Source organism: Ranitomeya variabilis, chromosome 1 (assembly GCF_051348905.1).
Source record: "Ranitomeya variabilis isolate aRanVar5 chromosome 1, aRanVar5.hap1, whole genome shotgun sequence".
In the NCBI taxonomy this organism is placed as follows: domain Eukaryota; kingdom Metazoa; phylum Chordata; class Amphibia; order Anura; family Dendrobatidae; genus Ranitomeya; species Ranitomeya variabilis.
The window spans coordinates 165,510,024-165,525,723 of NC_135232.1; the positions used below are offsets into that span (position 1 = coordinate 165,510,024).

The 15,700-nt window shown below is 44.7% G+C and overlaps 1 protein-coding gene across 3 annotated transcripts in view; it reads right to left on the bottom strand.

Moving 5' to 3' along the window:
* MCC (MCC regulator of Wnt signaling pathway) overlaps positions 1-15,700 on the bottom strand; it is a 452,211-nt gene that overhangs the window by 54,978 nt on the left and 381,533 nt on the right. For all 3 annotated transcript variants that reach the window (XM_077290460.1, XM_077290469.1, XM_077290479.1), the window contains 4 exons: positions 14,202-14,291; positions 13,948-14,096; positions 2,186-2,326; positions 269-369 (listed from right to left, as the gene is read on the bottom strand). In XM_077290460.1, coding sequence (XP_077146575.1) covers positions 269-369; positions 2,186-2,326; positions 13,948-14,096; positions 14,202-14,291 — 481 coding nt within the window. The remainder of the gene's footprint in view (positions 1-268; positions 370-2,185; positions 2,327-13,947; positions 14,097-14,201; positions 14,292-15,700) is intronic.

A 15,700-nucleotide genomic window follows, 5' to 3' on the forward strand; every position in this document is an offset into this window, starting at 1 on the left:
GAATGCAAGGTGAATGCAGATCCTCAATCCCATGGTTACACGTTTACATGCCTATGTATAGCTATAAAGACCCAATGGGACCATTATTACTGTCAATGGCAGCATGAATTATAACATGTCAATGCTTTGGCTGGCTTCCAAGTGTCAGAAAGTGAGTCACAGCCAAGGAAATGTGCAATTGGCCATAAACGTTGGAGCATGAAGGTACACAATAAATAGCATGTTATCGGACAGAGATTTCAGGTTTGTGATGGAGAATAATTCTTACCTACAGTTCCAACTCCAGCAGCTCTGAACTGTCCCAGAATGAGAGACTGCTCGCTTTCTGCAAGCGCCAGCAATAATTCATATGCCTCGATACACTGCTCACTAAACCATAGGAAGAAGGGAAATACCAAATCAATACCTTAGACCAGCTACTGTACATCATCTTAAGACAAACACGGAGGATCTTGACATCTCAAAGGTAGCACTTAATTCTCTGACCCATTGCTGACCTTAAATCTCGGCTGCATTATAAAAGTTGATCAGTATTACATGTCATCTGTGATTAAACTTGAGAATAAATGAGATATAAAAAGAATAGAACCTGTAACGAAAAGGGTAAGCTTGCGCATCCTCTACGTCAAAGAAAATAAACAAAATCCCTGTGACATAGATCACCAACGTTACCGATTTCAGAAAACATGACATATACTAGCTGTGGCATCATTCTCTTCTTGGGATATTATACAACGTGAAAAAGGTTAACGGATAAATTAATCAGACAAAGGTTATCTTCAGGCCAAGGGCAAAATAAAGACACACATATATTAAGTTAATGAATTAAACAATCTCTGGGCTTCTGAAGAGAATGAGTGGAGTTGTAAAGAGACCAGGCAGACAACATGGCTTCTAACATAGCGGAGTGGCCATAGCTACCCCCAGTGTCAACTGGAAAAGTGTTCTCAGATTCATCTAACAGATAAAATATCTAATACAACATATTAAAATATGATGCTCTCACAAACAACTATCAAAAATCTCAATTGGTTTGTGAATGTGGGCCTATTCCCTTATAGCCCTGGTTGTTCAACATACCCATCTGTTTTTCTCTATTTCATCTATTACACCGTTCTCCACCCCATAGTGGCCGAGTCTTCCATTAACAGGTTATCTCCTATACATAGTTTAGTGCAGGGGTCTCCAACCGGTGGCTCGGGGCCTCTGAAGTGTTGCTCGCAGCTATCTGCAGCTTGATGATATAAGTACTAGGTCTAGCAAACAGCTATAAAGAGCAGGTCTCCAGATGTTTTGCGAGTTGTCCCACACAGAAGAGCAAATCTGAATGCACATATTCTGGCCTTGGGGGGGTTTAGAGATAAATAAATATAGTAATCTAGGGATAGCATGATGCTTCCAGTAGGAGGAGGTGCTTTAGACTGGATGGGATAGTGTTGTGGGAGTGCTTGATGTAATAATACGGAATCACAGTATGGTGAGAACCCTTAGATGTAAGTATACTGCTCAGTGTGATTTTTGTGGGAAAGCTTTGGTTGTTGTCATAATGGTAATGGGGACTTTGGATGCATCTACTTAAGGGGGTTGGAAGCAACGGGGTCTGGATGTGGCTCACAACCCTTTCTGAGAGCTGAATGTGGCTCTCCGGGTAATAAAAGTGGGGGGCCACTTGTATAGTGAGTAGTCAGGCTCTGCAAAGCCCTATCTTGGACAGAGCGGAGGGGGACATGCTCAGAGTACAGTGCTGTTTCAGGCAAGCCCATAGACAATGAATGAAGCGGAAGTTTAGCATGTTCACCTCCACCGTATTAAAGACAGAGCTGTGCAGAACACAGTTTCTAGGGTTTAAAGCCCTGTTGTCTGGACAGGAGGAATAAGAGATAAGTTACAAATTTGCGAATAACCCTTTTAATGACACTGCCATAAGCCATGGCTGGAACCAAATGCCAGCTTGGATTCAGCAAAATATAGTAGTTCAGATATATGTTACATGGTCCTAAATGGACTTGTGTACAATCCAAGATATAAAGTGACTTTTTTTTTTTTTTTTTAAATACCACAAATGGACTCTAGTTTGCACCTTTTATATCCCGGTCTATCTGCTAGAGATGTAATATAAACGTGACTTTTAAAGCCCTGCAAACATAGTTATATTTGAACAGGCTGATCGGTGTGCGGTACGTACCTGTACTGTAGAGCCAGCCTCAGGGCAGTAGCGTTGGACTCGTACTTCCCCACCAGCATGCTCATTCTTTCGGCATTGCTCTTACACTCCTCCAGTGTTATCGTCAACAAATCATTCTGGGATTTTAAGTGCTCAATTCGACTGCAGAGAAAAGATCAATATTTTTATTCTGCCATGTAAATCAGAGCTTGTTTTTCTACTTTTCCAGAAGACTGCACTGCACTGAGAGCAATAAATATAGCCGAGCATGCTGAACCTGAGATCAATAAGCACTTAGGTGCAATAATCATAATTATATTGGCCTATTGTTGAGGAGCACAGTTTAACAAAATCTCTGGAAAAAGAATGCTTTGCTATTGTACATTTTATCCTCTCATACAATATTGTGTTACGATTAATATTTAATTGGTTATTGTGTGTTTGTTATTGTAAACCATCTAAAAACAATAACTGGAACTTGGAGAGCTTGTTCTGGAGCTAAATACCCTACAACAGGCCATGCGTTACAGAAAAAAGCCTGGAGATACCAGTTATGGTCAATAGCCAACAATCTTACTATAGGTCCCAATATTTCTCAATAGCTCCAACGATATAAAAGAAAAGCGACCGGCACAATTACTGATGAGAGCACAAACTAAATCCTCTAATGTGTACTGTAGTGTGGATGCAATAAGGTCTGGGGTCTCCAGCTCCCCCAAGTCTGGTGTGTATACAGGGTACTGGGCAGTGTGGTCTGTCACTGTGATATACCAATACGGCGATCGCTGGTGGCTAGGGGGTCCCTGTACAGTTGCACTTCAATGTTCATCAGGTTTTCTCAGGTTTATTAATTCATTTCTGGTTACTGCAGGTCTTTCTACTGGTAGTTACCTTTTGGAGTTTTGGCTATATAATTAGTATCATTATTTTTAGTTAAGTTACATTAACTGTCCATTAATCTATTTATCAACTTATTTTGTGTTAAGGTGACCCTTTTTTGTTCTTGTTTATTGCGATTCACTTTTCATGAAATGTTAACTAATTACCGTATGTTTTGCATGCCACAATGTGACTCTATATAGGCTACACTGTCCCTGTTTGGGCTGTTTTTATTGGTTTCGTCTCTTTGTAATTTATAAAATTCTATTTATTTTTTTATAAAATATTTTTTGAAATTTTTTACTTTGATAGGTGATAGGTTTGATATTTTACTTATTTATAGGTTCATAATAATTATATGGATAGGGATATGATGGCTTGTCACCTGCAACATTTTTGGTCATGATTTTTCAAGAAAATTCATGAAAGCCCACTCTAGCTGGAAGGGCAAGATGGTACTAAGTTTTGGTCTCTTCTGCAGTTGGCATGGTTTGGGGCATTGCTCAATATGGCTCAGTCCTCCTTATAAGAACCCTGCTATATCAATTATACAAGCTGTGCATGAGTCCCAGCTCCCACAACTCCTACAAATAATGCAATAGCCGCACACACTCTGTATAGTCATTAGCTCTCTGCTGAGGATAAACCTTTAAATCTTCTCATTTCTTCTCACCGGTAACCCAGATGGTAAGAGTGATATGCTTCTCACTGACAGATTAGGGGCAGATTTATTGCTGCTCAAGAGAGCTTTTCGGATGTTCTCTACCTGTATATTACTGATTGCTAGACATAATAGCTTGTTGCAAACGGTTCCATCTGGAATGCGTGCAAAGGTTTCCAAAGAAGCGGCTCTCTGGGAATAAGGGCGCAGTGTTTTTCCCTTTACAGTTACATTTTCTCTCTCCAGTAAACTGAAGTGATATTACTTCTATCGCAGAACGCAGCGGACCTACTCGGCAATCACTGGTCATATTTCTTCAGTATAAGGGAAAATCTGTGCTCGCTAAATGTCATTTGAGAATGTATTTTTTTTCCAAACAAATATTTTCAGGTTGACATTCTTTCCAATATATTTGCAATTTATTAAAGCACATATGCCCCGACCAGGAATAAAGAGATATATCTCTATTCTCTTAAGAATGTCATTTGCCAACAGATTGAAAAAATGTATTAAGGTGATTTTTCCAGTTTACGACCAGTCGTATTAAGCCCTCCTGACACTTATACTGGCACAATTGTTATGTTTGCTCCAGTTGTAGGAGAAGCATTAAAGCCGCACTCAGTTTCAGTGAACATCACCAGGTATATTCAGCAGAGCGCAGATTCCCCATAGGGTGCGTGCGAAACTGCTCGCTGTACTTCTCGCACACCAGTATTTCTAGTGCCATACTAAGAACCAGGGTAGACATATTTTATTAGAATTAAAGTGTAATTGTCATTAAATATTATATATATATTACACATTCATACGTACACACACATATAGAATAGTATATTATAATCACTGCAATTAGTGGACCAGTAGGGGGTCCGGAGCCCAAGCTCCCCACCAATAGTGGAGTACAGGATCAATAGTAAGCCCGTACATATAAATAAATACACATATCTTTAATAATTGTCCTTTTTTAAGGGTAGGCTCACACGACCGTATTTTCAATTCCAGTGCTCTTCGTGGCAAAACTTGGACCAATGTTATTTAACGATGGAGTGCATATGTGCGATTTTTTTTTTTCAATGACAGAATCTGTGTTTGAAAAATATCACCGCATGCTCTAGTTCCTCCCAGGTGCCGGACGAAATTCATCCATTCAAGTCTATGGGTGCACAAAAAAAACCCCTCTGATGTCATACGGAGCTACGGTTTGTATTCTTTTTATGGATACATTGCAATTCATTAACATCGGAAACTGTAAATGGTCTTGTAAATTATTAATAACTGCTGATGAAAAAACAACAACAACAACAAAAAACAGATTGCATATGGATAACAAGTGAAAAAAAAAGTCTATTTTCTGGATGAAACTGGCACATTTTTTTATACTGTCGTGTGAACTTGGCTTACGACTCGTACAAAGAACTAGAGTGAAATAAGGACTAAGATAAGGAGCTGGGAGCTGCTAGTATAACTCACAGCACCAGGGAATTATTAAAAGGCGGCACAATTCTCAGCAGGCTTTACAGGTCCATCTTTATTTTGTGCTGGGTGAATGTTCCTTTACTTCTCTTGTTCTAAGCTTGGCTTGCATGGTATATTTGGCTCACAGGCAGAACATGGCAGACAAACACTTCTCTCCTATTAATGTAGTGTATGCTGTATGGTACTGAGGGGCAGGAACATATAACCAAAGCGTGGCGTGTGGCCGCTGGGTCCTACCTTGAAAGATTTCCTACTTTTTTTTACGCTATCTCTTTACTCAGCTACTTCATTTTTAAAATATTGTGATATCTGAGGCATTAAAGATGTGGGGTCTGATGTGTAATTCCAAGAGAACCATTGGTGTGCGTGTTGGGATATGTAGAGGAGATAGTTGTGGATAACAAGCTGAAAATAGCAATCCCTAGACTTCTATGCATGGCTCGGAAGGTCATAGCAAGACACTGGATTAAAGAGGAGCCTCCCTCGAGGGGAGAATATATTAAATATGTGGGGCAGGTCATTACCCTGGAAAAGGATGTACATCAGAAAAGAGGGAAGATGGTCTTGTATGATAAATTGGGGACGCCTAGGCTGGAACTAGGTTAGGAGGAGCTTAAGGGAAGCAAGGCCTGAGGAGGGTTCGCCTTTATAATAATGGTCTATGTGTGCATAATGGAAGACACTACATATTGGTAATGTATATAATGTTACCAGACATGTTAAGAGAAGAGTGTGAGCTGTCTAAATGGGAAGAGGGGGGCAGGGGTGGGGAAGGAGGGGTTAATGGTGGGAAAAATGAAAATACATGTATTAATGTCAAATGTTTTATTGGAATTTTATACTTAACCCCTTTACCCCCAAGAGTGGTTTACACGTTAATGACCGGGCCAATTTTTACAATTCTGACCACTGTCCCTTTATGAGGTTATAACTCTGGAATGCTTCAACGGATCCCGGTGATTCTGACATATCTCGTGACATATTGTACTTCATGATAGTGATAAAATTTCTTTGATATTACCTGCGTTTATTTGTGAAAAAAATGGAAATTTGCCGAAAATTTCGCAATTTTCCAACTTTGAATTTTTATGCAATAAAATCACAGAGATATGTCACACAAAATACTTAATAAGTAACATTTCCCACATGTCTACTTTACATCAGCACAATTTTGGAACCAAAATTGTTTTTGTTAGGGAGTTATAAGGGTTAAAAGTTGACCAGCAATTTCTAATTTTTACAACATCATTTTTTTTTAGGGACCACATCTCATTTGAAGTCATTTTGAGGGGTCTATATGATAGAAAATAAACAAGTGTGACACCATTCTAAAAACTGCACCCCTCAAGGTGCTCAAAACCACATTTAAGAAGTTTATTAACCCTTCAGGTGTTTGACAGGAATTTTTGGAATGTTTAAATAAAAATGAACATTTAACTTTTTTCACAAAAAATTTACTTCAGCTCCAATTTGTTTTATTTTACCAATGGTAACAGGAGAAAATGGACCCCAAAAGTTGTTGTACAATTTGTCCTGAGTGCGCCGATACCCCATATGTGGGGGTAAACCACTGTTTGGGCGCATGGTAGAGCTCGGAAGCGAAGGAGCACCATTTGACTTTTCAATGCAAAATTGACTGGAATTGAGATGAGACGCCATGTTGCGTTTGGAGAGCCCCTGATGTGCCTAAACATTGAAACCCCCCACAAGTGACCCCATGTTGGAAAGTAGATCCCCTAAGGAACTTATCTAGATGTGTGGTGAGCACTTTGACCCATTAAGTGATTCACAGAAGTTTATAATGCAGAGCCGTAAAAATAAAAAATCATATTTTTTCACAAAAATGATCTTTTCGCCCCCAATTTTTTATTTTCCCAAGGGTAAGAGAAGAAATTGGACCCCAAAAGTTGTTGTACAATTTGTCCTGAGTACGCCGATACCCCATATGTGGGGGTAAACCACTGTTTAGATCGGTAGAGATTGGAAGGGAAGGAGCGCCGTTTGACTTTTCAATGCAAAATTGACAGGAATTGAGATGGGACGCCATGTTTCGTTTGGAGAGCCCCTGATGTGCCTAAACATTGAAACCCCCACAACTGACACCATTTTGGAAAGTAGACCCCCTAAGGAACTCATCTAGATGTGTTGTGAGAGCTTTGAACCCCCAAGTGTTTCACTACAGTTCATAACGCAGAGCCGTGAAAATAAAAATTATTTTTTTTTCCACAAAAATTATTTTTTAGCCCCCAGTTTTGTATTTTTCCAAGGGTAACAGTTGAAATTAGACCCCAAAAGTTGTTGTCCAATTTGTCCTGAGTACGCTGATACCACATATGTGGGGGGGAACCACCGTTTGAGCGCATGACAGAGCTCGGAAGGGAAGGAGCGTCATTTGGAATGCAGACTTAGATGGATTGGTCTGCAGGCGTCACATTGCGTTTGCAGAGCCCCTAATGTACCTAAACAGTAGAAACCCCACACAAGTGACCCCATATTGGAAACTAGACCCCCCAAGGAACTTATCTAGATGTGTTGTGACAACTTTGAACCCCCAAGTATTTCACTACAGTTTATAACGCAGAGCCGTGAAAATAAAAAATTCTTTTTTTTCCACAAAAATTATTTTTTAGCCCCCAGTTTTGTATTTTCCCAAGGGTAACAGGAGAAATTGGACCCGAAAAGCTGTTGTCCAATGTGTCCTGAGTACGCTGATACCCGATATGTAGGGGTAAACCCCTGTTTGGGCGCACGGGAGAGCTCGGAAGGGAAGGAGCACTGTTACTTTTTCAACGCAGAATTGGCTGGAATTGAGATCGGACGCCATGTCGCTTTTGGAGAGCCCCCCCAATTATAACTGAAACCCTAATCCAAACACATCCCTAACCCTAATCCCAAAGGTAACCCTAACCACACCCCTAACCCTGACACGCCCTTAACCCTAATCCCAACCCTATTCCCAACCGTAAATGTAATCCAAACTCTAACCCTAACTTTAGCCCCAACCCTAACTTTAGCCCCAACCCTAACTGTTGCCTTAACCCTAGCCCCAACCCTAACCCATGCCCTAACCCTAACCATAGCCCTAACCCGAAAAAGGAAATAAATACATTTTTTTAATTTTTCGCTAACTAAGGGGGTGATGAAGGGGGGTTTGATTTACTTTTATAGCGGGTTTTTTAGCGGATTTTTATGATTGGCAGCCGTCACATACTGAAAGACGCTTTTTATTGCAAAAAATATTTTTTGCGTTACCACATTTTGAGAGCTATAATTTTTCCATATTTTGGTCCACAGAGTCATGTGAGGTCTTGTTTTTTGCGGGACGAGTTGACGTTTTTACTCTTTTATATAGTATATACCTGTATGTCATCTCCTCCTGTATATAGTATATACGTGTCATCTCCTCCTGTATATAGTATATACCTGCAAGTCATCTCCTCCTGTATATAGTATATACCTGTGTGTCATCTCCTTCTGTATATAGTATATATCTGTGTGTCATCTCCCCTGTATATAGTATGTACCTGTATGTCATCTCCTCCTGTATATAGTAGGTACCTGTATGTCATCTCCTCCTGTATATAGTAAATACCTGTGTGTCATCTCCTCCTGTATATAGTAAATACCTTTGTGTCATCTCCTCCTGTATATAGTATATACCTGTGTGTCATCTCCCCTGTATATAGTATATACCTGTGTGTCATCTCCCCTGTATATAGTATATACCTGTGTGTCATCTCCCCTGTATATAGTATGTACCTGTGTGTCATTTCCCCTGTATATAGTATATACCAGTGTCATCTCCTCCTGTATATAGTATATACCTGTGTGTCATCTCCCCTGTATATAGTATATATCGGTGTGTCATCTCCTCCTGTATTAGACCTCGTTCACACGTTATTTGCTCAGTATTTTTACCTCAGTATTTGTAAGCTAAATTGGCAGCCTGATAAATCCCCAGCCAACAGGAAGCCCTCCCCCCTGGCAGTATATATTAGCTCACACATACACATAATAGACAGGTCATGTGACTGACAGCTGACGTATTTCCTATATGGTACAGTTGTTGCTCTTGTAGTTTGTCTGCTTATTAATCAGATTTTTATTTTTGAAGGATAATACCAGACTTGTGTGTGTTTTAGGGAGAGTTTCATGTGTCAAGTTGTGTATGTTGAGTTGCATGTGACAGGTTAGTGTAGCAAGTTGTGTGCAGCAAGTTTTGCGCGTGGCGAGTTTTATGTGTGGTGCGTTTTGAGTATGTGCAAGTTTTGTGTGAGGCAACTTTTGTATGTGTTGCAACTTTTGTGCATGTGGCAATTTTCCCACGTGTGCAAGTTTTGCTTGTGGCGAGTTTTCCATGAGGTGAGTTTTGCACGTGTGGCGAGTTTTGCGTGAGCCTAGTTTTGCATGTGGCGAGTTTTGCGTGAGCCTAGTTTTGCATGTGGCGAGTTTTGCGCGTGGCGAGTTTTGAGCGGCGACTTTTGTGTTGTGAAATGTGTGCTGAGGGTGGTATATGTGTTCAAGCACGTGGTAGTGTGTGGCGCATTTTGTGTGTGTGTTCATATCCCCGTGTGTGCTGAGTATCCCATGTCGGGGGCCCCACCTTAGCAACTGTACGGTATATACTCTTTGGCACCATCGCTCTCACTCTTTAAGTCCCCCTTGTTCACATCTGGCAGCTGTCAATTTGCCTCCAACACTTTTCCTTTCACTTTTTCCCCATCATGTAGATAGGGGCAAAATTGTTTGGTGAATTGGAACGCGCAGGGTTAAAATTTCGCCTCACAACATAGCCTATGACGCTCTCAGGGTCGAGACGTGTGACTGTGCAAAATTTTTGGCTGTAGCTGTGACGGTGCAGATGCCAATCCCGGACATACATACACACACACACACACACACACACACACACACACATTACAGCTTTATATATTAGATATACCTGTAAGTCATCTCCCCTGTATATAGTATATACCTGTATGTCATCTCCCCTGTATATAGTATATACATGTATGTCGTCTCCCCTGTATATAGTATATACCTGTATGCTCATCTCCTCCTGTATGTAATATATAGCAGAATGTCATCTCCTCCTGTATATAGTATATACGTGTATGTCATTTCCCCTGTATATAATATATAGCAGAATGTCATCTCCTCCTGTATATAGTATATACGTGTATGTCATCTCCCCTATATATAGTGTATACCTGTATTTCATCTCCTCCTGTATATAATATATAGCTGTATATCATCTCCCCTGTATATAGTATATACCTGTATGTCATCTCCTCCTGTATATAATATATAGCTGTATATCATCTCCCCTGTATATAGTATATACCTGTATGCCATCTCCTCCTGGCTGTCAATTTGCCTCCAACACTTTTCCTTTCACTTTTTCCCCATTATGTAGATAAGGGCAAAGTTGTTTGGTGAATTGGAACGCGCGGGGTTAAAATTTTGCCTCACAACATAGCCTATGACGCTCTCGGGGTCCAGACGTGTGACTGTGCAAAATTTTGTGGCTGTAGCTGCGACGGTGCAGATGCTAATCCTGGACATACACACACACATTCAGCTTTATATGTTTGTGTGTATATATATATATATATATATATATATATATATATATATATATATATATATATATATATATATATACATATATATATATATATATATATATATATACATATACACATTTACTAGCTATTGAACCCGTTCTACGCCCGGGTGGCGAGCATTTATACTGGTATATGGTCTCCATCCTGGTATGTGCTGCTCCCATCTTGCTCTCCCATCCTGTCATGTGCTGCTCCATCCTGCGCCCCCATCCTGTCATGTGCTGCTCCACCGTGTCATGTGCTGCTCCATCCTGCATCCCCATCCTGTCATGTGCTGCTCCACCGTGTCATGTGCTGCTCCATCCTGCGCCCCCATCCTGTCATGTGCTGCTCCACCATGTCATGTGCTGCTCCATCCTGCATCCCCATCCTGTCATGTGCTCCCATCCTGCGCCCCCATCCTATCACGTGCTGCTCCATGCAGTGCGGGCGGCTGTACTGAGTGCGGGAGGCTGTGCTGAGTGCGGGCGGCTGTGCTGAATGCGGGCGGCTGTGCTGAGTGCGGGCGGCTGTGCTGAGTGCGGGCGGCTGTGCTGAGTGCGGGCGGCTGTGCTGAGTGCGGGCGGCTGTGCTGAGTGCGGGCGGCTGTGCGGAGTGCGGGCGGCTGTGCGGAGTGCGGGCGGCTGTGCTGAGTGCGGGCGGCTGTGCTGAGTGCGGGCGGCTGTGATGAGTGCGGGCGGCTGTGATGAGTGCGGGCGGCTGTGCTGAGTGCGGGCGGCTGTGCTGAGTGCGGGCGGCTGTACTGAGTGCGGGCGGCTGTGCTGAGTGCGGGCGGCTGTGGACGGCTGTGCTGGTTGCGGTGGCTGTGCTGGGTGCGGCGGCTGTGGACGGCTGTGCTGGGTGCGGTGGCTGAGCTGGGTGCAGCAGCTGTGGGCGGCGGCTGTGCTAGGTGCGGCGGCCGTGCTGGGTGCGGCGGCGGTGCGTGGCTGTGCTGGGTGCGGCGGCTGTGGTGGGTGCGGCGGCTGTGCGTGGCTGTGCTGGGTGCGGTGGCTGTGCTGGGTGCAGCGGCTGTGCGTGGCTGTGGGCGGCTGTCCGTGGCTGTGCTGGGTGCGGCGGCTGTGCTGGGTGCGGTGGCTGTGCTGGGTGCAGCGGCTGTGCTTGGCTGTGGGTGGCTGTGCGTGGCTGTGCTGGGTGCGACGGCTGTGCTGGGTGCGGCGGCTGTGCGTGGCTGTAGGCGGCTGTGCGTGGCTGTGCTGGGTGCGGCGGCTGTGCTGAGTGCGGGTGGCTGTGCTGGGTGCAGCGGCTGTGCGTGGCTCTAGGCGGCTGTGCGTGGCTCTAGGTGGCTGTGCGTGGCTCTGGGCGGCTGTGCGTGGCTCTAGGCGGCTGTGTGTGGCTGTGGGCGGCTGTCCGTGGCTGTGCTGGGTGTGGCGGCTGTGGACGGCTGTGCTGGGTGCGGTGGCTGTGCTGGGTGCGGCGGCTGTGCGTGGCTGTGGGCGGCTGTGCGTGGCTGTGGGCGGCTGTGCTGGGTGCGGCGGCTGTGCTGGGTGCGGCGGCTGTGCGTGGCTGTAGGCGGCTGTGCGTGGCTGTGCTGGGTGCGGCGGCTGTGCTGAGTGCAGGTGGCTGTGCTGGGTGCGGGCGGCTGTGGGTGGCTGTGCTGGGTGCGGTGGCTGTGCTGGGTGCAGCGGCTGTGCGTGGCTGTGGGCGGCAGCTGTGCTGGGTGCGGCGGCTGTGGTGGGTGCGGCGGCTGTGCTGGGTGCGGCGGCTGTGCTGGGTGCGGCGGCTGTGCTGGGTGCGGCGGCTGTGCTGGGTGCGGTGGCTGTGCTGGGTGCAGCGGCTGTGCGTGGCTGTGGGCGGCTGTGCGTGGCTGTGCTGGGTGCGGCGGCTGTGCTGGGTGCGGCGGCTGTGCTGGGTACGGTGGCTGTGCGTGGCTGTAGGCGGCTGTGCGTGGCTGTGCTGGGTGCGGCGGATGTGGACGGCTGTGCTGGGTGCGGTGGCTGTGCTGGGTGCAGCGGCTGTGCTGGGTGCGGCGGCTGTGCTGTGCGTGGCTGTAGGCGGCTGTGCGTGGCTGTAGGCGGCTGTGCTGGGTGCGGCGGCTGTGCTGTGCGTGGCTGTAGGCGGCTGTGCGTGGCTGTAGGCGGCTGTGGGCGGCTGTGCGTGGCTGTGCTGGGTGCGGTGGCTGTGGACGGCTGTGCTGAGTGCGGCGGCTGTGGGCGGCTGTGCTGGGTGCGGCGGCTGTGCTGGGTGCGGCGGCTGTGCGTGGCTGTAGGCGGCTGTGCGTGGCTGTAGGCGGCTGTGCGTGGCTGTAGGCGGCTGTGCGTGGCTGTGCTGGGTGCGGTGGCTGTGGTAGGTGCGGCGGCTGTGGACGTAAGTGGCGTAAGTAACAAATAGCTGTGGCATGAAGTGCCACAGCCTCATGGCACAGCAATTTGTTACTTGCGGTACCTTATTCATTTCCGGCGCCATTTTCTGTGTCCTCCTGGTGCCGGAATCGGCGCCTGCGCAGTCCGCGCTTTCCGGCGCCATTTTCTTGAAGACACACTGCAATGTGTCTTCAAGAAAATGGCGCCAGAAAGCGCGGACTGCGCAGGCGCCGATTCCGGGAGCAGGGGGATATTCATGGCCCGGAATGGCGTCGGTGGAACGGGACGGGTAAGTATACTCACCCTCCGCCTCCTGGCTCGTCCCTGTTTCTCCGTTGGAGATCGCGGTGTGCGTTCAGCGCTAACGCATACCGCGATCTCCTGGGAGCGTCGCTCTGTGAGGTCCAGACTGCGCCGGCGCTTGCGCAGTCTATAAAGGCTTCGGACAGAGTGACGCTCCCAGCGTTATATTATAGATATATATATATATATATATATACACACACACATACATACACATATACATACATACATACATATATGCACTACAGCTGCTTCTTTCCTGTCTGAAAATATGATATGCACTATTCCTTTACATTTTTCATATCTGCATGCCTGTCTTTAGTTATTTTGTTATCATACAGAATATTTAATGTGAATAAAAAATTCTATTTATTATTATTACAGAACCCATTTTTCCCCCCATTTACCAGCTATGAAGCGACACTGAATTAAGCTTGCTGTGTCTACATTTATGTTGACTATAAATAGGTGGAAAAACACAGATATGTGCATGAACGAGCATATCGGCATATAATTGCTCTCTTTTTGGCTTCTTACCTGTTTAGCCTCTCAGTCTCTACCTCAAACTCTCTTATTTTGCTCTCCGATATGGCAGAACCATGTGAGTAAAGTGTCTGGAAGATCTCTTGGATATTGGAGCAATCTTGTAAGGAATGGGCCAGGTGCTCAGCCACACTGCTCGACACCTGCAATACATAACAAGGTTTTATAGAAATGGTTATATAAGCAGAAGTGCTATAGAGTAGAAAGATCAGCATGGATACTAGGGGATACTGCCACTATACACTCACCCCAATGCTGCTGATCTCGGAGCCAAGAATTGGTCTCTCTGATGAAGAAGATTCTGACCTGGTCTTCGACAACTTCACACGCTCTGCAATCTTTAAGAGAAAAGGACATATACCATTATTACATATACAGCAATGTAAATAAATGGTAAACAGATTGTTCTCAAACATGTCCATACACCTGAGATAACTCTTGTCCAAGTGTCTGTATTCTCAATGGAAAAAGTGGAGTAAGCCACTGTCAGATGATCCTGGCAGCTGCTCATCTATCATATGAACACAATGGCCCCAATTCATCAAAACTGGTGTTGTTCACGCCACTCTTGATGAGGGGGTGTGCTGGAGTCAGACGAGTGGTGTGCACCTCTGTGTATGCCTCGACACAGGACCTACTCCAGCCCTTGCTAGGGTCCCGAGTTAAAATCCCACCTAGGACAACATCGGCAAGGAGTTTGTAAGTTCCCCCATGTTTCCGTGGGTTTCCTCCGGGTACTCCGGTTTCCTCCCACACTCCAAACACATACTAATAGGGAATTTAGATTGTCAGCCCCAATGTGAACAGTGATGATGAACATGTCTGTAAAGTGCTGTGGAATATGATGGCGCTATATAAGCAAAGCATAATAATAATAATAATAAAATACACAATATGACCATCTTCAACAGAAACTGGTTCAATATACCATATCTACACATTACATAGGCATTAATTATAAACATGCATGGAGCAGCCCCAAGTTAGCTCTAAATATGACTCTGCGCCACAAGAGAACATTTTAATTTCTCAGATATCTACGAGTGTTTTTCAAAGTAGATTAGAAGGAAAAGAGAAGAGAAGGAAGACGGGGAAAAAAGAGGGTGGAGGGCGACAATACGAATTCTCTTTGTGACAGAGATCTAATATCTAATTAAGATTAACGAGTCAGATCAAATTTGACCAAGCAAGAAAAACTTTAGTTCACTTTCGTTCTCTTCAGACACAAGAGTTTCCATGCACATGACAATCTATTCCCTGGATTTCCAATGATGTGAGATTACTGTTGTGCACTTGCCAAAATGGTCTAAAAATCCCTCCTGTTTTTAAAACTACTATTGGAGTCGATCCAGGAATCAGGGATAAAATAGAAATTTGATGAGTGGGTGTGATTGCAAGCACTAGAGACCTGGGGGTAAGTTTTAAACCGATCTTGCCAGTGGACACAAAGCTGAACACCAGTCTCCACATTGCAACTCGAGTATATGTGCACTATATTTGGAGAGAATTTGGGCATCGGTATCATCTAGAGAGCATTTTAACATTTTCCATGCAGTTTGAGCAAAAGAGCAAAGTAAATTCAGAAGGAATGGAAAATATAAAAAAGGAAGAACCTCCTCCTACTGGATCCACTCCTGGCATTTACAACAAATTCGCATTAAAAACAACAATTATTTTGTGTCTTATTTTTCACCCAAAACACTGACACACACACTATATACTGTGTAATATATGTAATTAGGAAACT